At 53.4% G+C, this 27,486-nt stretch overlaps 1 protein-coding gene across 3 annotated transcripts in view; it reads right to left on the reverse strand.

Moving 5' to 3' along the window:
• DENND2B (DENN domain containing 2B) overlaps window positions 1–27,486 on the reverse strand; it is a 110,242-nt gene that overhangs the window by 3,129 nt on the left and 79,627 nt on the right. For all 3 annotated transcript variants that reach the window (XM_060018448.1, XM_060018449.1, XM_060018450.1), the window contains 15 exons: window positions 21,961–22,112; window positions 19,863–20,078; window positions 18,769–18,865; window positions 18,113–18,157; window positions 16,925–17,109; window positions 15,729–15,838; window positions 15,468–15,537; window positions 12,596–12,673; window positions 11,915–12,055; window positions 8,046–8,194; window positions 3,544–3,721; window positions 3,212–3,253; window positions 2,118–2,229; window positions 1,121–1,360; window positions 142–228 (listed from right to left, as the gene is read on the reverse strand). In XM_060018448.1, the coding sequence (XP_059874431.1) occupies window positions 142–228; window positions 1,121–1,360; window positions 2,118–2,229; window positions 3,212–3,253; window positions 3,544–3,721; window positions 8,046–8,194; window positions 11,915–12,055; window positions 12,596–12,673; window positions 15,468–15,537; window positions 15,729–15,838; window positions 16,925–17,109; window positions 18,113–18,157; window positions 18,769–18,865; window positions 19,863–20,078; window positions 21,961–22,112 (1,902 nt within the window). The remainder of the gene's footprint in view (window positions 1–141; window positions 229–1,120; window positions 1,361–2,117; window positions 2,230–3,211; window positions 3,254–3,543; window positions 3,722–8,045; window positions 8,195–11,914; window positions 12,056–12,595; window positions 12,674–15,467; window positions 15,538–15,728; window positions 15,839–16,924; window positions 17,110–18,112; window positions 18,158–18,768; window positions 18,866–19,862; window positions 20,079–21,960; window positions 22,113–27,486) is intronic.

The following is a 27,486-nucleotide window of genomic DNA, read 5'->3' on the forward strand; positions in this document are numbered from 1 at the left end:
TGAGGCTCTATGAGATCTCTTCCTGTTCTGTCTACAGCCCCGATATAAATACTGGCATGGGCTTAGAGTAGTTTGGGGTACAGATTCCCCCAGACCCTCCCTTCTTGCTGAATATGTCTCATTAGTGACAAAGCTACTTACCCAAACCGCGGAGAAACTTGTTCATTCCACTCTGCTCAGTGTCTGGCAGTTCCTCTAAATACTGCTCCACTCGCTGCTCAAAGAGGCCTGGGGAAGAGGAGAAACAGGAACAGAGAAGAGAACAGTCATTGGAGGAAGGGAAGGGGAGGCCTCCTGGAGGGAGACCAAAGGGCACAGATCCCAAAAAGGGGGAAACCGAAGATCTGCAATTATAAGAGCATCCTACCAAAATTCAGACTGGCTCATCCATTCAGACTGGGCTTATCAGACTGGCCCATGTTCACTGCTGACGGCAAGAGCCCCTTGCCTCCCAGTGCACGTTCCTGAGCTGCATTATGGTGAGGATGCCACTCCTCGTAACAGAGCTGCCCCCAAGTGGACACCTTCTCCAGCTCCTTTTAGACCACACTACCATGTTGTTTCAAAAGGTTTGTTACACTAAATGGACAGTATTAGTGGGCAGAATAAATAATAACCCTGAGGTTAGAAAGGTCTTGATGAGATGAAAAAGCCCTAAGGTGGGCAGAGCTGATAAAATAACAGAGATAAGATAACCTTTGTGCTCTGAGGGCAGACTGTCACCAACCTAAGACAGTGAGCTAGCTCAGTTCTCTTCAGGGGCTTTCTCAACCCTGGATTCTCAGGACTCCCTAAACTGCACAGTCTGGTCTTTTTCTCTGAGTAAGGAAGGACCTGTGAATGCTGCGGGGATAGATGGAGATAAGTCCCACTCTTGCCACGTGGCTCCAGCCTGTGCCCAGGCTTGTGAATGCACGTACTGGGGCAGGAGGAGAAGGTGCCCTTGGCAGTCTCTCTCAGAAGAAAAGGGATGTTAGGAGGCCTGCCCTGGCTAATAACTCAAGAGCTTCCTGATGGAAGCTCACCAGTGCCTGGCTACTCAGCCCTGTGGGTAGCAGAAAAGTTGGAGGACTCCTGACATCCCCCCAGAACACCCTACCCCAGGCTCTTCTGGCCTTACCCTTTGCCCGACACTTTCTTAGCTCCCTGTCTTGGATGAAGCCAGCAAACATCTGAGACTCCATAAAAACTTCAAGAAAACGGCGGATGCTTTTGGAGGCCACAGACTTGCGGAAGGCCTCTCGCTGAAAGGCCCGCTCCCCCTTCTCACTCTGGGTCAGGAAGAGGGAGTAGTGCCCAACAGTCTCCACAAAGAACCGGATAAACACCTCTGACACCAGCCCATTGAGGGTATTACATTCTGGAAGAGAAGAGAAAATCTTTGAGGTTCAGGTCAAGAGCCTGCATCCCCAGCCTCCAGCTGGTGGTGTCTCCCTCTCCTCGACGGAACTCCAGCCAGAACCACTTCTCTGTTTTTGAAACCTTAGCTCTTGTGCTCCCAGGCTTGTAACTCGTTCCTGAGCCAGGAGGTCGGAAACTGTGCTCTGAACACGGAAGCTGGGGAATACTTGCTGGATGAATGAAGATGGAGATTAGGGACCAGAGCGCCACTCCCCACACACCCTCACCCTCAGTGGTTTCCCTGGCTTCACAGGAAGAGGAAGCTCCCTCCATCTCCTGCAGTGGCTCGAGGCAGGGCCTGAGAGGGAGGAATAACTAGTGTCCGGTCAGCGAGAAGAGTCTCTGCGGTTGCCAACTGTCTTCAGGGTTTTTCTCCCCAAACTTCCTGAGGTAGAGAATTAGAGGCAAGAGGTAGCTCTGTAGCCTGGGCCACCCTAGAAGCAGCCCCAATGTTTAAGTTTCTGAACTCCCTCTGATAAAATACCACACTATTTCTCTCCCCTGAGACCCAGTCAAGCCACAACTCCTAGAGCCACACTAGTGGGGCTAGAGAATTCTAGGCTAAAGCGAGACCAAGGTCCTATACCTGAGCTTCACTAGCCAGAAGGGTCTGGTGCATAGAATCAGGGTCCAAGCCCCATGAGGCCCAGGCCCAGGCCCAGAGCAGAGGGAGTCTGGGACCAGAACTGATTCTAACTGGGGCAAGCCTCACTCACCATCATCGGAGTCGCTGTCAGAGTCCTGGGAGATCAGTTCATTCTTCCTCTCTAGAGCCTGCTCCAGAGCCGCCTGCAACTTCCTAGGTAACAACGTGTCCTCGTCATCCATCTGCAGGAGAAGGAAACCACACAGTGACACTGACTGAGCACTTAACTTCGTGCCAGCCCTGTTTGAAGAGCCTGAATATATAATCTCGTTTCATTCTCCCAAGAACCCTGATACTATTATCAACCTCATTTTAAGATGAGAAGCTGAGGCTCAGAGAGAGGTTAAGAAACTTGGCCAGGGTCACAAAGATAAAAAGTGGTGGAGCAGGTGGCATTCACTGCCCAGGACCAACAGGGCTTCCTACCCCAGCACCACGATGAAGTCTCCCCAGTTCCTCCATCTTCGGCTCCAGGGGGGAAGCACGGTTGGCTGGGGGAGGGGAGATTGTGGCCCAGCCTGTGTCTCAGGCGTGAGGCGAGGCTGTTGTGCCTGTCTCTGTATTCTGGTTCAGTGTCTGCATCGTGACGTTCGTACCCAGGAGTCGTAGCTCTGTCAGTGGTGTGTAACAGACTACATTCCCAAAGGCTATGGCATTGGGTTGTGTTCCTTTATAGAGAGCTAGGAGGATTTCCACCACCAACAGAGGCTTTTTGAAGTTGACAATGATTGCAAACCTTTACATTCCACTGCATTCTGTGTGTCATGTATAATCCTCCAGCAACATTTCAAGGCAGGTGTTATCACCATGCGTGTTTTAGAGATGAGAATTCTGGTTCAGAGAAGTTCAGAGGCCTGTTCAAGATCATGTGTCTCAGAGGGGGCAGAGGGCAGAGGTCAAGCCTTTGGATCCAGGCCATGTTCTTCACACACTCACACTGCCTTCCAGAAGCTGACGATGCCGACCAGAACAGCAGATCCTGCTGAGGTCAAGACTTCTCAGACCAGCTTCTTTCTACCCTTGTCTGTTCTGTGAATGTGGAACCCAGAGGGCTCAACAATCAGGCTGTGAAGGTGGAGTCGTGTGTGTGACAGTGTTGGGTGCTCTGCATCAAACAAGCACCCACCCTGGGTCAGGCCATGCTCTGCAGCATCCCACTCTTACCTGTCGGATGAATCGGTCAGACCCCAGATTCACCATCAGTGCCTGAGAAAGAGTCACGAGGGACAGTGATTCACGATATGAATCCCTGTAGTGCCCTTCCCAGGCCTCCAGCCCTCCTGGATTCCCAGGGTCAGATAACAGGAATAACTCCAGCCAGGGAAAGACCTCCCAAGGAGAAAGGATAAGAGCTGGGTACACAAAGGAGAAGATCCCAGCAGCCTCGGGCCCCCACCCCCACCCCTCCTGGGGGTTTCTGTTCCTTCTGTCCCTTCCTTCCTCCACACCAACCTCCCCCCCACCACCCCCCGCCACTGGCTCCCCAGGTGGCCCACCTCCTCCACAGGCAGCTCCTTCAGTTTGGGGAGGGAGCTGGAGAGCAGGCCAACCAGGAAGGGGGTGGGACAGCAGACGATGTCAATCATGGAGGCCGGGAGGACAGGAATGAAGGTGTGCTGCCAGGAGAAGGGGTAGAGCAAGGCCACCACCGCATGGGAGCAGCTGGATAGGGTACTGGCAGACAGACAGACAGACAAAGCACTGAGCCCAGGCCCAGCACCTTCGGGGAAGGGGCGTTACAGCCTGCTGGGCCAGGCTCAGGACATCCTTTCATGTTAAACCTCCCAGTGCCACAAAAATGCTAAGGAGTCTTGGGCCTGGGTCTGACCTTGCGGACTGGTAAAGCTCCCACCTCGCCACTGCTCGGGACCTCAGGGACAATGGCGCTACCCTCTTTGGTGGCTCTACCTAGGAACAGTCATAAAGGTACACAGCAACACTTGAACACACATACACACCCCCAAGAGCCACCCAAATGCACAGGTGGGCCTGCCTTAGTGTGGGAGTATCAGCTCAGGCCAGGGAGTACAAAGGTAACCTGAGCAAGGGCTGATCACAAATTCATAGTAAGAGCTGGAAGGTCATCTTATCAGGTCCACATTTTACAGCTGGGGCCATTGATACCCAGGGTCAGTCTGGTCATAAGTGGCACACCTGGGACACAACCAGTTCTCCTGTCTCCCAGCCCAGTGTTACTTCTACCATTCTTCTTCTCTATCCATTCCTCCTTCTCCTAATTGGAAAAAGTGGTCTGACTGAGGGCCACTGACTGAGGTGAGGCTGGCACCATTCTTAACCACTCCCATCTGTCCTCTCATGCTCCAGGACATAGCCAGAGGCCTCAGTGGGGCCATCCTTCTCTTGGCCTAGAGGGGGGCTCCAGGCCTCCAGCACCACAGGGCTGGGTGGCCAGGCAGAATGACCAGTGGGAGACTGGAAGGAGGATCTCCCCGATGCTAACTAGAAGGCACAGAAGTGAGTGCTGAGGGACAGTATGGGTCACCAGTCAACACAGGAGACACACCCGGCTTTAACCATCCACCCGTCAGGAAAGGAGTCGAAAGCACTCCCCTAAGGGCCATATTACATATGAGGAGACAGAGGCCCAGAGTCAAGTTCCTTCTCAAGCCTGCCTTTCCCGCCCTGTCTCTCCGCATCTATTGGCCCCACCTATTAGCTATGAAAGCCCTGGGCTCCACTTGATCAGCTCCAACAGGGATTCTCACCCTTTCATGACTAATGCCCACCAGTCAGAGAACATGGTTCCAATCCATGACAGAAACAACCCCTCCTTTCCACAAGGACCTCGGGGGACGTTCACAAGCGTTTTGGCAGCCAGTGCCTTGCTTGGCTGTCCTACCACCCCATGGACGACTAAAATACTGCTGGGCCTTGAGGCAGAGACACAGGTATCCTGGCCCTGAGAGTCCTTCCCCTAAGGACAGCAGCTCCCCACACCCCAAGGACAGCCATCTGAAAAAGATCTGGAAAGGGGCTGTCCAGGGTCAAAGGAAACACAGCTCCACAATGCCTTACAGTGGGCCTGGGACTTGGGAGGCAGAAGGCTTGTACAACCCTTAGGGCACGCACCTACACACACCTACACACCTACACACACACACACACACACACACCTACACACCTACACACACACACACACACACCTACACACACACACACACACACACCTACACACACACACCTACACACACACACACACACACCCCTACACACCTACACACACACACACACCCCTACACACCTACACACACACACACACACACACACACACACACACACACACACACACACACACACACACACACACACACACACACACACACACACACACACACACACACACACACACACACACACACACACACACACACACACACACACACACACACACACACACACACACACACACACACACACACACACACCCCCCCCCCCCCCCAGGCCAGAGGGACCAAGGACTTGTGGAAAACCCAAAAGGTGAGCAACGGAACAAGAGCTGGCTGGACTTACTGAGTCTTGACCCCAGTCCAGGCCTGTGTGCCCTCACTGGGCTGCCTATTCTGCCCCTTTTCAGTCAGAGGCAGACCCCAAGCAGGGAAGACATCTTTTCTAAGACCCAAGATTGGCAGGACTTGAATGCTGAGCCAGGCCACATCAGGGCCCTGGGGTATTTTCCTCCCCAGATGGTCCAGGAGTGTGTTCAGAGGCAGCTGAAGCCACAGGAAACAATCACTGTATTCACAGCCCTGTTGGAGCCAGGCTGAGGGCCACGGGGGTGGCCAAGAGGAGGCTCTGTCCTGGGTAAGGGAGTGGAACTTTCAAGAAAAGAAACCTCGGGGTCCAGGCTCTGCTAGGGGCATCAAGGTCTGACCAGACCAGAGCCTCACAGCTGGGTAGCGGGGGCTTTGCTGGCAGACAGTGAACACGGATGGCAGAAAGGCACAGACGGGGCCCCAGGGAGCTGCCATAGCTGGCTAGTTCCGGTTGCCGGCTCGGTCCCTTCACAAGGCCTGATGGGCCCATGACACACACAGAACTGTGGTGTACAGAAACACTGAGGCTGTGACGGGAAGTGGAGAGCAATCTTCTTTTCTAAACCTGGCTCTCTCTGGAAAAGCCAGAAGTTCTGGGTTTTCCTCCTCTTTACTTCTTCTGGGCTGAGGGTGGCCCTGAGTTCCTGCGCCAATGCCCTGTGAGGGCATTTGGGAGTCCATTTCCTCATGACCCTCTCATGCACACAAAAGAAAGACCCCAGGGATCCTGGGCTTATTGGGGACAAACCAGGACGAGGATTCTTCTTTTCTACCTCTCATATCAGCGCCTAGCGTACGTTATGGCACATAGCTTAATAAACGTCTAAATGGCTAAATTAATTCCACCACTCTAAAGAAACCATTGCCCCCCGTGATGGGTTCTTTGACGAAAAATTATACAATGTGTTGCCGAGATCTCATCCTTTCCCTGCCTGTCCCATCCCCTACATATACCCTTTGCTATGGTCTGAATGTTTGTGTCCCCCCAAATTCTTTGTTGAAATCCTAACCCCCAAATATGATGATATTAGGACATAGGGCCTTTGGGAGGTGCTTAGGTCATGAGAGACCTCATGAATGGGATCAGTGTTCTTATAAAAAAAGAACCCCCCTTCCAGCATGTGAGGACACAGAGAGACGCCAACAGCTATGAACTAGGAAGAAGGCCCTGACCAGAACGTGACCAGGCTGGCACCCTGATCTTGGACTTCCAGCCTCCAGAACTGTGAGAAATAAATTTCTGTTGTTTATAAGCTACCCAGTCTGTGGTATTTTGTTATAGCAGCCTGAATGGACTAAGACGCTCTTTTTTTTTTTTTTTTTTTTTTTTGCGGTACGCGGGCCTCTCACTGTTGTGGCCTCTCCCGTTGCGGAGCACAGGCTCCGGACGCGCAGGCTCAGTGGCCATGGCTCACGGGCCCAGCCGCTCTGCAGCATGTGGGATCTTCCCGGACGGGGGCACGAACCCGTGTCCCCTGCATCGGCAGGTGGACTCTCAACCACTGAGCCACCAGGGTAGCCCTAAGACGCTCTTTTAAAGAGGAAAAAAAAACCTTGGCTGCCTAGAAGAGCTCGGCCTCTTCCAGAACACCTCATGTCCAGTGACGTTTCTGCCGCCCCCTCCCATGGCCACAACCATCTGGACCTCCTCTGCCTCTAAAATCATAAATGCCAACATTTCAGACTAAGACTTGTGATCTGTTCAGCTCTTTTCTTATTCTTCTTAATCCAGCTCCCCTGCCTCAATGACCTCTCCAGTCCCTGGGCTTCTTTCTCCCTTTCCTAGTTTGGCCAACCTCCCTACAACCACTCTCCTCCCCAGCACTCTCAAGACCCTCACCTGGTCCTTCTCTGCAAATCCCCACATGCCTGGCCCTGGGTCACTCCATCCAGTTGCCTTCTCCAGGTGACACCCTCACTGGCCCCCTCACTGGATGGCTCAGCACCCCTCATACTATCCCTAGTCATGCCCTTGCCCCTTCCTCACTGTGGCTCTTCCTAAAGTTCATCACTCTCTTATAATTCAGCATCCCACAGAGGTGGCCTTGCCTCCCCCTCCAGAGGAAATGTGGCCATCAGCTAGAAATCTTACTTTCTTACTTCCTTCCTCCACATAAATAGATTTGTACCTCTACAATCTTGGCCGTTGCAAAAGCAGCAGCGTCTGTCTTTTTCCCTCCAGCCAAGTCCTCCATTGGGTTCTCAACCCTGCCATCTTGTGTGCTCGCAAGCCCTGCTCCCTCAGTCATCCTCTCTGCCCGGGTCTGCTAACCTTTCCTCTCCATTTGATCTTTTTCTCACCACACACAGACGCACACATACACATACACACACACTCTATGCACAAATACGACTGGCTGGCATATACTAGGGCTCGTAAATCACATTGGATCAATTAGTGGATGTGCCTCCCCCCCTTCTTCACCTCACCTGCTGGGCCCTACCTGAGCTTATCTGCTACAAAAATGACGCGGCGCTCCAGCAGCAGTGAGGCAAAGATTCGGATAAGCTGGCGCACACTGAGGCAGGTAAAAAGGCACTCGAAGTCCACATGCTCCAGCCGGGAATCCATGGGCCGCCGCAGCTCTAACACCTGCAGGAGAACAGTGGGGCAAGTGGGGCAAGCCAGATCAGGTGGGTGCCACTCCTGGGTCATACACAAAGCGACCGGAAGCTGGCTCCCCTTCCCACCTGCTTTCCCAAGGCCTCTAACCCACCCCACTGTGTAGTAAGACCCAGTCTCCTCCTCCACTCAGACCACAGCTCTGCCCCCACAGTACTCAGACGCCCAGCCTGTGGGCAACAGGGCTAACTGAACATGGGGGAGGCTCTGGAAGGAAGGAGCTGGAGAGCCATGTGCCAGGCTCTCAGGAAAGGGGGGAGGAGAGCTGGCTGCTCTTACAGATGAGGGAGGCAGGGAGCCACACAGCTTCATCTGCACTGCCCTCCCTGCCCTCCATCCCGTCTCCCCAAGGAAAGGACTTGGCTCTGCGCTGCCCAGCTCCACAGCTGATCGCTGCCCCTCCGCGCGGCTCTGCTCACCCATCTCTGGACAGACAGTGCCAGTGTCCTTGTTGCCATGCCCCCTCCCTTTCCTGCTAGGAAGAGTTTCCTTCCAGAGGCTCTGTCCTGGCCTCTATCTCTATTGGCTTGTCTAATCCCTGTGCCAGGGACAAGGGAAACACAAGCTGGCCATTCCACAACCTTGCCAGGAAGCAGGACTGTCTTTATCAGGGCCAGACCTAGCAATCTTCCCTCCGGAGAGGTTGCAAGGCCACTCTGAAGGTTGGTGCTGTGGCGCAGGGACCACTTCCCTGGGGGCAGTCATGAGGGTGGAGGGTGGCAACTGACCCTGGCAATGAGAGCAACAGGAAGTGCTGACGCTCAGGCCAGGCCAAAGCAGCTCTCACCCGGGCCTGCCTAGGCTTCCCCTCGCTTCCTCAGCGTATGTGGGCAGCACAGATGTGTAGGTCTCCTGAGAGCCAGGAGGGAAGACGCATGCCCTCTTTTAGCCCTATGGTATCAGAGCCCTCCTCAAGAGGCTTCACCCTGCCTTATCTCATTTGTTCCTCAGAGTCTAAACAAGTGAAGCTCTAACTCCTAGTTCAGTAGTCATCCCTCTGGGCCCAAGGGAAGCAGCAACATGGGCACAAGTTGCCCTAAGGATGTCTCTTTTATAGGGTTCTGTTTACACTCTGTCTCTCCCACCGGATGGCGAAGCCCCAGAAGGCCCAGTGATTAGCAGGATGTGGGGTACACCCAAAGCGCTCAGTGAACGTGCGCTGAAGGGATCCCTTACCACAATCACGCCAGAGGCCTCTGCACCCCTCCTGCCCTTGCCCCACCTGGAAGAAGTCACAGTGAAGCTCCCCCAAGCCTCCCTCCTGAGAGCCTGCATGCAGTCAGCGCCCCACTCCTACTACCCCGAGGGTCCGGGCTCCTCCAGGGAGTGAGGGTTCACACAGGAAGCTCACAGGACCTGGGCCTCTCTTCATTCACCTGCCCTCAAGGAGATCACAGTCCAGTGAGGCTGAATGAGCCTAAACCATCACAGCCCACCAGCTACGTGTCAGGATAGGGGAAAGGCATCATTAACATCTGCACAGGGCGCTGAGAGGGCTGAGAGGTCAGGGCAGCAGCTCAGAGCACAAGATGCTTAACTTGGTTGTCCAAGGAGAGAAGAAGGGAAGTGTCTACTAGGCAAAAGGAAGCAGGGTTCAGGGACAGTAAGCGAGTCAAGTCAGAGCGTTGAGACGAGGCTGGTGCGCGGGCTGGGCCCCATCCTGAAGGACTGACTCCCAGGCATGCTACTGGGCTCTCAGGGTAGGGTCGGTGGTCCTGCCCCCAGGTCATGCATGAAGCAGGAAGTCCCTCCAAAAGAGCGTGGGAGAAAAGATGCTACAAGAAAGGCCTTAAATGGCATTCGCCACTCCCAGCAAACCCAATGTTTCTTTAGTCAGACCGTCTCCACTCCCTGCAGCAACTAAGTTATTTCTTCTTCCCTCTCCTCAAACCCAACATCCACCTCTCACTCTCGGAGGATGACCTTCTTTTCCATTGTGAGAAAACTGCAGCCATCAGATGAGAATCCAGAATCTACAAGCCATGGCCCTTCCTTGCTGTTACACAAGGAAGTGCCCTTCTCTCCTGAAAAGCCAGTCTCTCCCTGGATCCCACCGCCCTGCCTTCTCACTGACAGTCTGACTGTCCCTTCCCTCTGCTGCTGCTTTAACCTCTTCCTCCAATGGGCCACTCCCACCAGCACCCAGACAACCACCTTCAACAGACTCTCCCCTGGCTCCACGTTACCCTTCAACCACTGCCCCTTCCCCATTTCTCCCCACAGCCAAACCTCTTAAAAGCTGTCTCTACAGGCTAGTCCCCCTTCTCAACCCCATTCACTTCTCAACTCTCTCTACTCAAGCTTCTCGGTCCCCTGACCGCCCCCGTTTCTGAAACTCAAGGCGTCCCGCCACATCTCATCCTGACCTCGCCTGAGCCCTCCTTCCTTTCTTGAGAGGGCCCCTTCCTTGGCTTCCTGGGACTCCTCCTGTCTTAGTTTTCAGGTCTGCTGCTCCTCTGCTGCAGGCCCTCTAAATGCTGGAGGCCCTCGGGACTATCTTCTCTTCCCTGTCTACACTGTTTGCTACTAAACATCTTCTCCGGGGTGTCTCGCAGGCATCGTGAATGTAACGTGCACGGAGTCAAGCTCTTCCTCCTCACAAACCTCCCTCAGGTGCTCCATCCGCTGACCTGTTGCTCAAGCCAGAAAACTGGGAATTCGCCTTCAAATCTCCCCAACACTATTCCCTATTTCCAATCAAACACAATGTGCTATTGACCCTAATTCTAAGGCACATCTCCAGTCCATCTATTCTCTTCACCTTTTCGTCCACACCTTAATCCAAACTCCGATCATCTCTTGCCTGTACTACTGCAACATATCCAAGCTGGTCTCCCTGTTTTCACTCCAGTCCATAATCTACACAGCAGCCAGAGTGAGCTTTTAAAATCACATCTCGGATCTCATAACCCTGCTTTAGAGACATTCCAAACCCTGAACTTGGCCTACAGGTACCTTGTGATTTGGCCCTGCTGTCTATCCACCCTGCTCACTCCCTTTTTCAACCATCCTGGCCTTTTTACCCCGTTCCTTGGCAAGCGTCCACACTTTCCCAACTTTTGCTTTTACATGCTGTCCCTCTACCTGGAATAATCCTCTCCCGCCCATACCCTTCTCTTTTAGTCTCCCTCCTCCCACTTCATCTGGTTGACTCTACTCACCTTGGGTCCCCAGTAAAATGTCATTTCCTCAGAGGAGGGCTTTGCTGGCCCCTAATCTAAAGCACATCCCGTTACACACTCTCACTCTGTGCTTTCACTTGGCACCTAACACTTTTAGGGGTTATCTGTTTCTATGTACAAGTATTTATTTAGTGTCCGTCTCTCCCACTAGACTATGAACTCCACAAGGACCAAGCTGTGCCCCTCTTTAACTATATGACTCTGCCTCAAGGTCTGCAGGAGCCCTGACTGTGAGAGAGCACATATTCTGTCAACATTTGATGAATGAATAAAAGGTGGCCTGCAGTTTAGTCCAAACAGGTCAGGGAAGGCCCCTAGAAGCTGCAGAGAGTTGAGCAACGATTACAGTTCTGTCATTCACTCTTTTTAGTCCCTGTTGGTGAGGTGTGCAAATGTGCTGAGCAAGGAAGGGGCCGTGCTCGGCGCCCCAGAGACTGAGCCTTGGCCCAGCAGGTCCCACGCCAGCCCCAGTCCATGGTCTGAGAGAAGAGGCAGCAGAAATCCCTACCTCATTGCCAGCCCCCGGCAGGAATGTCTTCACTTTGATGGTCTTCCCTGGGGCAGGGAAGGGTGATTCCATGAGACTTCTCATGAAGGGATAGACCAAAGCGGCGGAGATCCCACGCCGGCGCTCCACCTCATCTAGGACCTGTGCCCACCGCCAGCAGCCCAAAGAGGAAGGGTGTCAGGGCGCCACCCTCCCCTACCTCCTGGGCAGAGAAGAGGGCAGCCCGGCATCTGACCAGCCCGGGCCGAAAGCTGGGAGATGATGGACTGTCTCGCCAGGAGCTTCATACCCTACCCTTCCCGTCTCCCTGGCCACTCGGTGTCGGCTCTACTCCCTAACTAGTCCTTGCCTCAGACTCCAAGATCTGAGTAGCTGGGCAAAGGAAATACCACTTGAGGTCGGGTTCCTGGGCACTTGGCTTCCCGCAGGGTCTCTGTCCCCAAGGACTCAGCTCTGCCCACGGCCCAGGGTGAGCTGTGACATTAGCAGACACTGCCGGTGCAGGAGCTGGTATATGGGGAGGGAGTCGGAGAGCTCGCTTGCACTTGCCCTTGCATTCTCGCCTTCTCTCACCCTCTCACACACAGACAGGTGGTTTTCTCATCTAAGCCACATGCAGATACTCCTATGGGAGCTGTCAGCTGGGGGAAGGGGGAGGGAAGTAAGCCAGAGCCCTCTTACCTTGGAAAACAAGCCGAAGCAGCCAAGGCGGCTGATGACACAGTACACCTCTGGCAACCGAGGCCCCTTCCCACTTGGCTGGGCCAGGACAAGGAGGAGAGAGACACAGACACAGAGGACGCATGGTTACTATATCTGACTCCTTTTCCTTGGGAACTGAGGACGAAGCACCAGTCTTCTAGTGAAGACTCTGGGCCTCTTCTAAACCTCTACTCAACCAGGCCCCCAAGGAAAGGGCTGTCACTCTTTGGGGGCAGGCTTCAGCCTCTGCTGGGCCTTCCAGCCCAAGGTACCAGACTCCTGCCAAGCTCTACACAGGCTCCGCCCTTCCCCCCCAGGAAGACACTGATGGGGGCTGGCAAAGGACAAAGCGGTTGGGCAGAGGCTATAGGGTGATTGTGGATTTATATCCCTAAATCCCCAGGCCCCCAGTGGTAAGGGAGGGACTTGTGTACATCCTTAGGAGCAAGCCAGGCGGTCTTCTGCCTCCCAGAGGGGACATTCTGCAAAACATTCCTGTTCTCAGTTGCTCTTTTCTCCCTTCCTTGATCCATCCCCATTCTAGGAAAGCAAACTGACACCAGATAAGAGAAGCAAACTACTATTTATTGAATATTTACCGTATCTGAGTCCTGGGCTTGGAACTTTCCAAAAACTTGTTAGATAGGCATTATTATCCCCCTTTTATTGATGAGGAAACTGAGCTCAAAATTATTAAGCCATTGTCCAAGGTCATGTATAGAAGTCATGGAACCAGGAGTCTGTTTCTGCCTCTGATTTGCTGTATTACCTCTAAAGTATGCTGCCTTCTGACAGAAAGGAAGGGAAAGAAACACAAAGAGACTGGGCAGAGGCATGTACAGAGTAGAGGAGAACAAAGTAAAAGGGGGATTTAAAAGGTAGGCAGCTGAAGGAGATGTGCACTGAGAGCTCCCCAGGCCTGGAGCCCCCAAATGCAGGCTGGAGTGAGTCCACAGGAGTCGACTTCTCCAGCCAGGGGCTGGCAGGGCTCTGTGGCTGCCTCTGGCTCAGAGGCCTGGAGTGCCCAGCAAGGCCGAGCGGGGAGGGAGCAGAGCAGCAGGTGCTGGCCCCTCATGCAGGCTGCTAAGCAAATGCAGATGGGCTATTTCAGTCTCCAAACCTGCTGGCCACACGTCACAGATCTAAAGAGAAGGCAGAATCTGTTTTTGTCCATATTAGGCCTGAAACTCACTCCTCTCTTCTTCTCTCTCCCCCGCCTCCCCTAAAGCCCCAAGTGATTAAAACAAGTATGTGGGATTTGGGTTAGAATCATTGTGTCCAATCTGCAGGAATGCCGAGCTAGTGCCAGCCCCCTTGGCAGGGACCCAGCCCAGGCCCTCTCTGAGCACGCCAGGACAAACATGCTCTTCCCTGGGGGCAGCAGGCCCACTGCAAAGGAGCAGCTCTGCTCCATCTCTGCTCCTGCAAAGGCAGCCTTTGGAACGCTACCCCCCCCCCAGGCCCAGGTAAAGCTGCCTGGCTCCCCACCTGGCATCTGTACTGCTCTACCTTCCCTTAGCCCCACTCACCAGGCATTCTATCTCCAAGTACTCCTTCTCCCCAGACTACCCTTTGGGGTGATCCAGGATACCAGACTTGGTGTTAAAGGACTTGGGGTCAACCTGGCTCTGGCCCTGATTGGCTGTATGACCCTAGGCAAGTCATTCTACCTCTGAGTCTCGGTTTCTTAATCTAAAGAACATATATAATAATACTGGGTTGGCCAAAAAGTTGGTTTGGGTTTTTCCATACAATGCTATGGAAAAACCCAAACCAACTTTTTGGCCAACCCAATGCCTCATGGGCTATTATGAGTAATAAAGAAAATGACATACTTAAAGCATCTAGCCTGGAACATAAACAGATCCCAAATCACAGTTCATTCCCTTTGCCCTGCCTTCTACATTGAAAGTCCTACCTCCTCTACTGGACTATCTAACGTTCCTTGAAGATAGGTGCCATGTCTAGCTCATCTTTATGTGCCTTTAGCGTATGCTGCCTAACCCTCAGCAGGTGTATGCTACATGTTTCTGAATGAATGAATGAACAGCCCAGAACCCTTCACCTGGAGTCCCTGCTATGCATCACCTTTGCCGAAGATCCCCCTCATCTGCCCCTTCTCCCACTAAGGCCTGGGAACCCTGAAACTCTGTCAACAATACCCCTGGTGAGCCCCAGGGGAGTGTGTGACAGGACTCCCTTTACCTTTACCTCAATCTATTTCCCAGGACTAATGAGAAGAGGGATGGTGTAGTGCTTCTCTCTCTACAACATGGCTTATATTTTCAAAACCCTCCCTTTCCCTTGAGTTCAAGGCATCTCTCCCAGAATCCCACAGAAGGTACTGCTCTGTCCCTGCTCAGCCTCCAGCCCTACCAGACCATGGACAGGATGCACATGAGGTTGTCCAGGTATGGGGGTGAGGAAGGTTGTCCTCCACCCCAATCTGATGCACACACACATACTGCTGGGTTGATGTGATCCTGCAATCAGGACCAGCAATCTGAGCCTGGAAGCCCAAAGTAAATGAACAAAGAGAAAAAGTATAGAAGAGCTAAAAACATATGACAGCCCAGTAGAAAGTGATCCAATCTCTTCCCTTATTGTAGATCATCTTAGATCCTGGGGCCCAATCAGAGGGGAACTTTAAGTCCTGCCATCCCAGGGAGTGCTTCGTGGAGTGTGTGTGCGTCTGTGTGTGTGTGTGTGTGTGTGTGTGTCCGTCCTCAGGCAGCATACAAGGAAGCAGAACATAGAACAACTTGAGTTTCTACCAGCTCAAGTTAAAGAAGAGCGTACACACATACAAACACTGTGGCCCAGTCCCTGAGGACCGAATGGCCCTACTTACTAGTAAGCGCCTGCAGTAGCCAAAGCGTCTGCTGCCATCCTCCCCAGTCAGCATGAAAGAGAACGTCTCACTGGAACAGGGAGAAGTCTGGCATCAGGGAAATATCAGAGGACCCAGGAAACAGCCCCCAAGAAGAGGGACCGCCCAGGAAGGGGGTGAAAGACCAGGCTGCGGTAGGAGAGGAGGCTGGGACTAGGGTGGGCCAGAGTCAGCTGCCCACTGTTATGGGGGTAAAGGAGGCTATGCTAGACCAGGCCTCACCTGCTGTACTCTGACACAGGAAGCCAGTCCTTGGCATCAGGGAAGCAAAACTGGGGAATGGCCTTGAGCCTCTCTTCTGCCTCCCGCATCTGCTTGGTGGGTCGGTCCAGCTGCAAGGAAGAGGAATATGGGGAGAGAGAGATAAGAGAAGACGTGGAACTTGGGACTGGTGGGGGGTAGCTGACAAATATCTCCTCCCCCGAGAGTCCTAGGTGGCACTTGCCCAACTGGCATGCTTCTCAGCAACCCTACCCTGACCCCACTCCCATTTCTCACAGAGAGGTCCGGGTGTGGGCTGAGTCATCATTTATTCATTCAGTATATGCCAAACTAGCACTTTCTATGTGGCACCTGGCATGTGCTGGGCTACCAATAGAAAACCAAGCGGACAAGGTCCCTGTCCCTGTGCATTCTGGTCAGCAGAGTGAGACAATCGACAACAAAATTTCAGAGGGTGCCACAAAGGAAATACACAGGGCGATATGACAGAGATAAGTGGGTGGGTGGGGCTACTTTAGAGTGTCTAGAAAGATCTCCTATTTGATCGGAGAATGAAGAATGAGAAAGAGCCAGCAGCCAAGTGAAGAGCTGGGGAAAGAAGATTCCCGGCAGAGGCAATGGCAGAGAGAAAGGGCCCGAGTGTTACAGGAAGAGAAAGGAGGCCAGGCGGGCTGGCTGGGGGCAAGCAGGGAAGGAGTGGTAAGAGCTCAGGTACGTGGGGGAAATGGGGAGTGAGTGCTAATGGGTACAGGGTTTCTTTTGAGGGTGATGAAAATGTTCTAAAATTGATCACATAACTGTGACTATACTAAAAGTTATTGAATTGTATGCTTTAAACAGGTGAATTATATAGTATGTGAATTGTATCTCAATAAAGTGGTTAAAAAAGAGAAAAGAAAAGTAATAAGGTAGGAGAAGTAGCTGGGGGCCCTTCCTCAGGACCCTTGAAGTCCTGGAAACAACGTGGATCTCATTCTAGGCACGCTGGGGGGTGTTCTCTCCGCCCTCATCCTCTGAATACTCACTGGCCCAAACCCACCCCCTCTCCTCCCTCCCGGCTACAGGCAGACACGCTCAGGGCTAGTGCAGCGAGGTGAGTTGCTAAGGCAGGAACAGGATCTCTCTTCTTCCCCAGATGGGCCAGGCAGAAAGGAGGAGGCAGAGGAAGGGGCAGGGAAGGAGGGAGGCGGCCTCACCTTGGGAAACTGGTAGGAGACCTCAGGGAGGTACGTGTTTCGGGATGGCTTCCTCTTGAGCGACACCACCACGAAGCACTCGAACAGCTCCCGTTCCTGCCACTCGAGCAGCTCCAGCTCCAGGGTCCGGTAGCTGGGTGCGCGCTTCAGCATGGACTGGATGTGGACCAGGCGCTGCGTGTGGGCTGGGGGCAGGTCACACGTCAGGGACGAGACCCCCACGTTAGCCCCCTCCACCCCACGCTCAGGGCTCCATCCCCAGGGGTCACCTCTAAGTGCAGGAGCCTAGTCTGACGGCCTGACACAACGAGGTCTGGGGGAGAAGTGGCAGGAGCAAGGTGTGTAGCCTGTCTGCCCTGACACAGTCAGGGCGTCCTGGAGCCTCTGGAGGCTGAGCTGGGGCCAACAGACTGCCTGAGCCAGGCACATCCAGGGATGCATCAATGGCACCCAGCCACCCCTGCCCCTGTGCCAACAGGACTAGAAGATATGAACATCCACGAAGCCTTCACCCTAGGGCCCCTATCAGTCCTTGGACTTGGACCCTTTTTCCCTGTCCCCAGGCACAAAGTCCACTTGCCCACTTGCCTGGGGGACCAGCAGAGGAGGGAAGGAGGGAGCTAGTTCCCACATACTTTAATCATCCAGGAAGGTCTAGGCAGGGCTTCCCAGTAGAGAAGGAACAGAGGCCCAAGGCCCCCTGGAACATGAAGGTCCCAGAACCTTTCCAGGGAGGTGGTAGCTCTCCTCTCTAGGGAGAGGGAAGATGAGTGGCCTCAGGGCCTCCAGAGTACCAGTTTCCTCAGACTTTGGCACACTTCTTACAACCAGAAGAGGTACTTGTAACCTATTGAACCCATCTCTGACTCTCCAGATTCACAAAACTTACCAGGCAAACCTAGCACCCAATTTTCATGGACAACAGCTTGGGAAAGTAAGGCAGGGTCACCAGCCTTAAATTTGGGAAAAGGAGATGGTTGCATTTAATCTCTCAGGGTCGAGCTCCATGACTGTAGGAATGGACTCCCCTAGAGCTCCTTGCTCTGTTGGCCTCGTATCCTGCCTGCCATCGCCTCTCCAAATGGGGCCACTCTGGGATATTGGAACTGCATGTGCAGATAAGGGAAGGCTGATTCCCCACAGCCAGGGCAGGAAAGGGGTCCATGCTCTTGGGGAGCCATGCCTCACCTTTGAACCTGTCGTCGGAGTCGCTCTCGCTCTCACTATTCTCATCTAGAAAAGTTAAGAGCAGAGTGCATGCTTGCTGAGCCATTGCCCCACAGCAAATGTTTTCTGTGCCCCCCACCCATGAGGGATGTACCTCGTCTGGGCTCCAGTGGGCCCCTGGCCAGGTGCTGCGTGGCCCGGGGCCAGGGTCCCTCAGAGCTCAAACTGCAGGTGCTAATCTATATCCAAACCCCTAACCACCCAGTCCTGGTTCGGGGCAAGCTGAGGGCCGAAGTTGGAGGCTGAGCCAGCAGAGAGGCCTATCAGCCTGGAATACAAGGGTCTTGCCTCCAGGAGGCCAAGATTTGAAATGGGAAACAGACCACAGTGCTCAGTAAGTCTGGCCTTTCCTTTTGCCAGATGCAGATTCCCACACCCACTTTCCTATTCAGGGCCTCACAGCCCAAAGTCTGCACTAACCCTTCCCAAGGCTTTCTTCCCTCTTTGGCCCTCCCCTCCTATGTGGCCACTTTTTCACAAGGCTCTACCCTCCTAGAAGACAGGAGGATCCCACGATTGCCCCATGGAAGGGTAAACTGAGGCTAGTCCATGCCTCTCCCCACTTCTAATGCCCAAGGGCCCCAGAAACCTGAGCCAGCTCAGGCATCCAGGCCTACCTCTCAGTGATGATGTCTCAATGCTGGACATGGACAGCTTTTTTAACCTCTTCTTTCCCCGCTTGGCATTGTAGATGGAGTTAATTCTTTGGACAAGCTGGGTGAGAAAAGCAGGGAGGGTGAGGCAACCCTAACACCAACTGCCCCGGCTCCTCAGAAGGCTGATTTACAGAGGCCGTCCATTCCCTTACTGGTACAAGCCTTCTGCCCTCTCCGCAATGGGCCCAGTACTGGTCTCCCTCCTGCACTGGCCCCAAGGGCAGACTGGTGGCTCCCCATCTACTTGTCCCCTTAGTGGTCTCCTGCCCCCAAGACAAGGACTTTACACTTAGCTCCCCAGAGGAAGGAACTGTGATCAAACTAGACAGGATGGGAGCTCCTGGGTCTCAAGAGTCCCTGAACCAAGTGAGACAAAGAGCTGCTCAGAGGCAATAACAGGAACAAGGATTGAGCCTTTCTCCTCTGGGCTATAACCTGGGGCCCTGGCAGGAAGGAGCTAAATTCCCAATATACCCAAGCATTGTTTGCAGGCTAAAAATACCACTTGGCTAAATCCTGCTGCTTTGGGCTGGGGATTTGGGCCTGGCTATCTATGTGTGCAAATCATTGCTGAAAACTCTCAATTCTGAGAGTTATAGAAAGGAAGACCCATGTTTGGGTCCTATGTCCTTCAAAGCCTGGAGATGTCTGCATACACAGAGACTTCGTGCACCCCACACTCACTAATGGGGAGCTTCTTAAGGACTGTTTCCATCCACCCAGTGGCGTAGAGTACTCCCTGGGGGCCAGGCTAGCCTGTTTTCCCTTAACATCTGCACAGCATTAATCACTTAGGGCATCTTTATTGATAAGAAAAGGAAATTAGCCAGATGAAAAAGAAAGGCCAGTGCCTGGACCTGAAATTGATTTCAGGAGAATTGAGGAAGCAGGCCCAGATTAGGGAGGGAGGGAGGGAGGGAAGGAAGGAAGGAAGGGAGGAAGGGAGGAAGGGAGGAAGGGAGGGAGGGAGGGAGGGGGGGAGGGGGGAGGAGAAAAGAGCCACTGCCTGGCTGCCCACCTGCCCAGCCCCAGCCAGCTCCAGCTGGGGAAGTTACCTTGGGAATGCGGCGGGCCCGGCGGCTGGACAGCAGTTCACTCGTGGTGCTGAGGCTGTCCTCATTGAGGCTGGAGGGTGAAGATGGCAGGCTCAACTGAGCCAGCAGCAGCATGTCGTCATGGCTGTGCCTCTTGGGTAATCGTGGCAGCCGGTGGCTCTTCCTTTCTGACCAGTTCCCACTGCGTAGGGACTGGCTGCCGGGTTTCAGGGAGAGCTGGCATGGGAGAGGGGACATGGGAGAAGGACTCAGCACAGATGCCTTGGCTGGCACCTGTCTGCTGGGACCTGGACAGAGAAGCCACAGGCTGGCATCCCAGACTCCTCCAAATCCCACCTGGAATTTCCATCTACCAGGGTTTCCTCTTTTAAGAGCTCAGCTGCTGATCAGCAGCTCAGGGCTAGATGATACTTGCTTCCACAAAGGAAGCTTAACTACTTCTTCCAGAAAAAAGAAAGCAGAGACTAAGAAAACTGGGCTGTCTATCTGAGTGGAAAAAGAAGACCAAGTGAGAAATCTGCGGGCCCCTCCTGAGCTCTGGGACACGGCTTAGACTCTGCTCATTACTGGGTGTGGTCGACGGAGCCAGTCTCCCCCACTCAGCCCCTGAGTTAGTCCTAAAAGGCTTCTCTAGCAGAGGCCAGAATACATGTCAACCCAGCCCTGCTCACTTCTTCCAGGGAGAATACAGGGCTCTGACCACCAAAGCCTGGCAAGGCAGGCCTCGGAGCCAGTGGCTCCCTCACCTACATGGTCCTGGACTGCTTCCATCCCTGCCTGGATCTACTTTCTGCCTCCCTCTGTCTAGACTGACACCCTTCAGCACAGGGCACCTTACTCTTGGCGGATCCGGCTCACCACCAAAAAGCCAGCACCCCCGCAAACTTGGCATGCCTTCCACCTGCCGTCTGGATGTGGCATTGCCTCTCATCACTCTTCAGCAAGTCCTCCTTCCCTCCCATCCCCCAATTTCCCCTTCCCACCCAATCAGTCTGGAAATACAAATTCAATGGAAGCTTATTTGAACAGAGCACATTAGAGAGGTAAGTCTTTTATAAAAAGTCACATCATTCCAAAGCCAGAAGAAATAATTTTTATATTCTCTAGCCAGTGTTATAAAATATCTAGGAGAGGGGCTTCCCTAGTGGCGCAGTGGTTAAGAATCCGCCTGCCAATGCAGGGGACACGAGTTCGAGCCCTGGTCCGGGAAGATTCCACATGCCGTGGAGCAATTAAGCCCGTGCACCACAACTACTGAGCCCATGTGCCACAACTACTGAAGCCCGTGCACCTAGAGCCCGTGCTCTGCAACAAGAAAAGCCACTGCGATGAGAAGACTGCGCACTGCGACGGAGAGTAGCCCCCACTCGCCGCAACTAGAGAAAGCCTGCGCGTAGCAATGAAGACCTAACACAGCCAAAAATAAATAAATAGATAGATAGATGAATAAATAAATAAAATTTATTAAAAAAAAAAAAAGTCTAGGAGAGTTAGAGTTGCTTGGGTAGGCCCAAGATAGGATCTCTATTCTCCTGCCTCCTGTCCACCGTGGACAAGGCCAGAATGAGCTATAGTCTAAGAGCTTCCTTCAACTCTTCACCTTTCTTCTCATTCTGCCTCTATCAGTCCATTCCTCGGAGATTCATCCATTCAACCATTTATTCAGTGGGAGTGGTTCCAGGTCCTGGAGACACCTGTCTAGTTCTCCAAATCAGGTTCTTGGGCCTACGCCTGGCCCCTAAATGCCAGTGCTGAGATCAGTTCTGCCAGAGCTGCAGAATACCAAGACTCCAACCTGGGCCCTGTCTTCCTGTTTCCAGGAAGGGGAGGAGAAATAATGATTAGACAGGAGACGACAGGGGCTCCTGCCTTAGTTTTGCAGCTCAGAGCTCAAGCAGTGAGGGGAAGAAGGTGGGACAGGGTGCCCCTAAGAGCACATCTCGATTGGCCACAAGCATATCGACACGGCAGAAGTCCCTGAGTGCAGAGCTCTTCCCTGACGTCACCTTCGCCTAGCACTAGTGAGGCAAAAAGCCTGAGTGGAAGCTGGCCCACGCCTCGTGCTGACCCTCCAGGCCCAAGTCAGGGCTGCTGTTACCTGAGCGGGTGGGTTGTTGTACTTCCTGTCCTGAGGACTCCACATCCTGTGCAAAGAGTCCAAGGAGTTCTCAGACAGTTGCTGGGATTTTCGTCCTGCTCTTCGGCTCTTTAAGTCCACATCCTCATACGGATTCTCCTTGGGCAGATCTCCTGCAGAGGAGGAAAAGTTAGAGAAGGGGGAGAAGGCAAGAAGGAAACACACACACACACACACACACACACACAAATAAACAAGCAGAATTCCTGTGAGCCAAAGAGAGTGGCTTCTGCCTGGCCCTTCAGCTCATGAGTCATGCAGCTGCCCGTCTGCAGTGGGGAGGCTACAAACAGATGCTGGCTCCAAGTCCAGAAGCTGAACCCCCCACCTCCAGTTCAGCTCAGCCTTGCCTGGCCTCTGCTTTGTAAATTCAGGGACTGCACAAGAGTGGCTCAGCCACCCATGCCTGTGCCCAGCCAGAGGACAAAGCCAACACCAGGCGTCTCTCCTTGGCTCCAGTGCCTTTGCTGCAAAAGCCCCAGAGATATACAGTTCAAGGTAGAAAAGGCTTTCAGAGGTCACACGGCTGTCCCTTCACCCACTGCTCCCTGAGGACCACTTCTGGAGATGGGCATGGAAGGGCGCTGCGAACTCTAGGGTGCCGGGCTTCACCAGCCCTCCCTCCTGCCTGTACGCTGTGCCACAGCTCTCTCAGGACAGGGCTTTTGCCTGGTACACCGAAGTGGTGAGTGCTCAGTATTATTTGTTCAATGAACCGCTCTGACTACAGCGTCACTCCACTTCCTCCACCACAGACCTCAGCAAGAAGACAATGGTCAGCAATCCCCTTTTGGAATAAACTCTCCTGCTATGACACATGGGAGATGTGAAAGGCTTGAAAGGAGTTTGGGCTGGAGGGGTGGAGTTGGTGGGGAGTTCTTGTTTCTCTTCTCAGGACTCAATTCTAAAACCCCTGGCAGTAGGCACTGTATTGGCACTCAAAGTCCAAAGCATAGTCCCTGCCCTTGAAGAGAAACCCCTTCCCACAAGCCATGTCCTCCTGCCCCTTTCCTGCCAACACATACCTGGACTTTTCTAAAATATAATAATATCATGAGCAGGGTCAGTCCTAGAATCACAGTCGTGCAGCAGAATCACAGTGGTGACAAGGTCCACGGGGACTGTGAGGAAATACTGCCCTCTACTGCCCTTTGTCTTGTCTTTCCTTAGCCTCCCCTCGGTATCAAGGCCACTGTTTGGGATGCAGGTACTAGTGGCCAGAATGCGGCTTTGCTGGAGGTGGCACACAGGAAGCTGCTAGCAGGGCTCACTCCAGCTTCTCCAATCAGCAGCGGGATTGAGCTTGGGTGATCACTGAGCCCCAGGGATGCCTGCCCGTGCCTCCCACCATAGAGGAGTTCAGACGTCACTTCTCAGGGAGCAGACAGAAGAAAGAGCCATAGACTAGACACAAAGGCCACTGGGTGTGTAAGCTTTCCTAGGATAGGACACAGGAGAAAAACCAAATCCCTACATGCTTCTTTCAGATTTTTCCATTTCCAAAACCAAGATCTCCCCCCGTTGTGGTATCTACTTATTACTATCATGGAAAACCACCATGAACTTAGAAAATGCCTTTACAGAGGTGTAGGGGGAGGGATGGGGGGGCTGTGAAGGGGGGATTTCGGTCACAGCTAATTAGACTGCCATGGGAGCAATACAAATCTCTGTAAACTTATGAGTCAAAGATGGGTCAAGGAAGGATTTGGGACTGAATTAAGTGATTCCCAACATCAGCAGAGTCCCCAGCAATTGAACAGACGTTTTCCTGTAACACAGTCATGCTATGAAAATGACTTGTCTCCATTCCAGAGCCCTGACTAAGCAGAGCTGGCCCAGCAACCCTGCCTCCAGAAGCCAAATATGAAACCTGGCATCCCCTGCATGTTTTCTCCAGTCTACCCCACTGTGGGCACTTTGGGAGGAATCAGGATAGACTCTGTATGTCTTGGTCCCTCTCCAACATATATCCTACAGCAGTGAGGTTGGGGGACCAAGGACTGGAGAAAGCCAGGACACAGTCTTCCTGATCCTGTGAAGCAGGACAGAGCTGAAGGGGTCAGGAAGAACATTTATTCCAGGCTCATCAAATCTAAACTGCTTTGGGCTGGATGACCAGCCAGAGTCCTTATCATCATGCCCCAACCTACAGGATGACTCTGTCTCAACTCCTTTAGAAGAGTTGCTCCAAACTACTGACACTTGGTGCTGGATAATTCTTGTGGTGGTGGACTATCCTGTGCATCTGTAGGATGTTTAGTAACAACCCTGGCCTCAATCCACTAGACAGATGACAGTAGCATCCCCTCAGTTGTTAAAAACAAAAAAATGTCTCCAGACACTGTCAAATGTCCCCTGAGCAGATGGGTGGATAAATGGATGATGGGTGGATGGGTGGACAGATGGACGATGGAAGGAAGGAAGGAAGGAAGGAGGAAAGGAAAGGAAGGGAGGAAGAAAGGAAAGGTGGATGAGTGGATGGGTGGATGAAACTGTGCCCCCATTCCCACTCACCCCATTAAGAACCACTGCTTTAGATAGATGTTTCTAAACTTCCTAGCTTCTGAGTGCCATGACGTGAGTCCCAAGGCAAACCCTCTTTTCCTCCCTCCTTCACTCCTTCTCTTCTCTCCCTTCTTTCTTTCCCCACAATCAAAGCTGTGAACATTAATATAAAATCCAAAGCTCCGGACTTCCCTGGTGGAGCAGTGGTTAGGAGTCCACCTGCCAATGCAGGCGACCCGGGTTCGATCCCTGGTCCGGAAAGATCCCACACGCCACGGAGCAACTAAGCCCGTGCGCTACAACTACTGAGCCTGCGCTCTAGAGCCCGCGAGCCACAACTACGGAGCCTGCGTGCCACAACTGCTGAAGCCCGCACGCCTAGAACCTGTGCTCCGCAACCAGAGAAGCCACCACGATGAGAAGCCTGAGCACCGCAACAAAGAGTAGCCCCCGCTTGTCGCAACTAGAGAAAGCCCGTGCGCAGCAGCAAACATCCAACACAGCCAAAAAATAAATAAGAATTTTTTTTTTAAAGTTAAAAAAAAAAAAATCCAAAGCTCCAAGAAATAGAGGTAGGAGACTGAGGCCCAGGGAAGTAATAGATGCACATCAGTGATAACCTGGGAACTGAAAGCAGTTGGGAACACCAGGGTCTCAAGCCCAGTATTGCCTCTGGAAACTAAATTTCAGGAAAGCCTTAAACGCCTGCTCCTCCCGACTGTTCAGCCCTAACGTCAGCCTCTTTCTTCTCCAGCAAGGTTAACATCCTCTCTGATATAACCAGGCCACTAATCATTTCTCCAGGAAATGACGGCTGGCCCTGGCCCAAGCCCTGCCTCCCAGCCTTAGCTTGGGCCCTTCACAGCCCCCGTTCACCTATTACTCTCAGCTTCCTGGACTGTTCTGACTACCCTTCTGGAGCTGCCTCACGGAGACACTCCCAGCCATCTGTCCAGGGAGTAAGGGTGCCCAGGGGATGGGGATGTGCAGAGACCAACCAGTCCCCGAGGCCTAGAACCACTAAACGGAATCTGCTGAGAGCAAATCAACCCCAAAGCAATGGCTCAGAGCTGGGAGAGGAGGAGGGCTGGAGAGCCGGGCTCGGAACCTTCTCTGGAGGAGCAGAGCCACAGCGAAGCAGAAGAAGCTGGAGCCGAGGGGAGAAACCTGGGGAAGCTTTGGCAGGGACATGGATGGGAGACCGGAAGCCTGGCAGACCTCAAGGCTTTCACCTGCATTCTTGCCCACGCAGCTTCCTCGAGGTGCTCCACGCTGCCCTTGGAGAGAGAGAAGAGGTAGGCCCTCCTCCCCCGAGGCCTGGCCTGAGCAGCTCCATCTCATCAAGCCCAGCTGTGGAAGCCAGAGGTCTCAACCTTTCCCAGCTTTGCTGATGAGACAAGGGACAGGGGCATCGCCAAGAATTTCTGCTTTGCACTCTTTTAAAGGCGCTGGTCAGAGCCCAGACTTACCACATGGATCCTCTTGAAGGAAGAACCCAGTCCCACCTAGCCCTGCCCCCACTCCTCCCCACGTCTCCTTTGGTCACTAACCACAGGTGCCAAGCACCCCACCCCCCAACAAATGCACAACTGGAAGAACCAGTTAGAGAAGGGGTGTGTCTGTGCACAAGCACTGAGAATTTCCCCAAACGGAATCTTAAGCTTCCCAGACCACACCCATGGCTAGGGCCGTGGGTCTGCAGATTCCCTCCCCAGCCCCCTCCTGCTTCCAACCAGCTGTTTCTCCTGGTTCTCAGCCTCCTCCCCTCCCTCGCACAGTGGAGACAGGGCCAGATTAGGGGCCCAACTCCCGCGACAATACATAGCACATCAGATGGGGAGCTCTAAGGGGCCAGTTGTTACCACCCTCCGAGGCTGGACAACATTTACCAACTGCCCAGGCACCGTTCCCTGGACCGCACCTCTGGGCGGCAGCCTCTATGCTGTTAGATGTCTCTGTTTCCCAGCCTTGGGACAAATGAGAGAAGAAGGCAGAAAGAGCAGAGGCTCAAAAAGCTTTGCAGTAAGGCTGACTGGCTCTGTCCCCAGCTCCCACCCCGCTCAAGTTCCTGGAAACTCTCCCTCAGCCCCAGCTAGCTGAGGGGAGTGGGAATCTCTGCAGGAATGCAGCCCAGGCTCCTTGGTCAGGCGCCGAGGCCACTCCACATAACTCTCTAATAAGCTGCTTCCTTGGGTGCATTTTTAACTGTCAGGCTCAGAACGCAAACGATTATAAGGCTTTGTAGGATAGCAGCGTCTTCCAGAGGCAGACGTCAAATTGGACAGGCGAGAATTAACCAGCCCCACGAAGCAACATGGCAGTAACTTTATTTCTGAACCACTCTATTGCAAATTAGCAAGATAACCTCAGCCTGTTTTGGAGTATTTCACCCCAGTTCCCAAGGTGTCATGCCTGGTATGGGCAGGAGGCTAGCACACTCCCCAGGGCCCCTCGTTCAGGTCCAGGGCTCACGGAGAAGACGTGTTAGTCTCTGGGCCAGCTGGCCCTCAGCCTCTTACAGACACGGAACTCCAGACCAATGGGCTGGTCCCCGAGACAAAGACTCAGCACGGGAGCTCTGGCCCGTGCCCACCTCCCGCCACAACCCGATTATCACACCCCCAGAACAAAGCTCCGTCTGGTCCTGGGCAAGGGAGGCAGCACAAGAAAGAGCTGGATAGTCCAAACCCGAACACCTCAGCCTCGCAGAGCACAGGCTGGGCCAAGAAGACAGAGAAGGCTCCCAAGAAGTCAGGCACTGGTCAGTGGAAGGCAAAAGTGAAAGTGACATTCAGAGTTCAGCAACAAGGGCCCCCCACCAAAGCCTTTAAGGGTGTGGGTCCAAATTCTTGGGCCTGTCGCCAGGGAAGGAGAAAGGGTAAGTCAACCAGAATCTGAGAGAAAGAGAGAGATTCTCCCTTGTATTTCCCTCTGGCCTCCCTGGTCAGGTCGAGAAGTTCAGGCGGGGCTGCTATGGGGATA

Source organism: Delphinus delphis, chromosome 8 (genome assembly GCF_949987515.2).
Source record: "Delphinus delphis chromosome 8, mDelDel1.2, whole genome shotgun sequence".
Classification (NCBI taxonomy): Eukaryota; Metazoa; Chordata; class Mammalia; order Artiodactyla; family Delphinidae; genus Delphinus; species Delphinus delphis.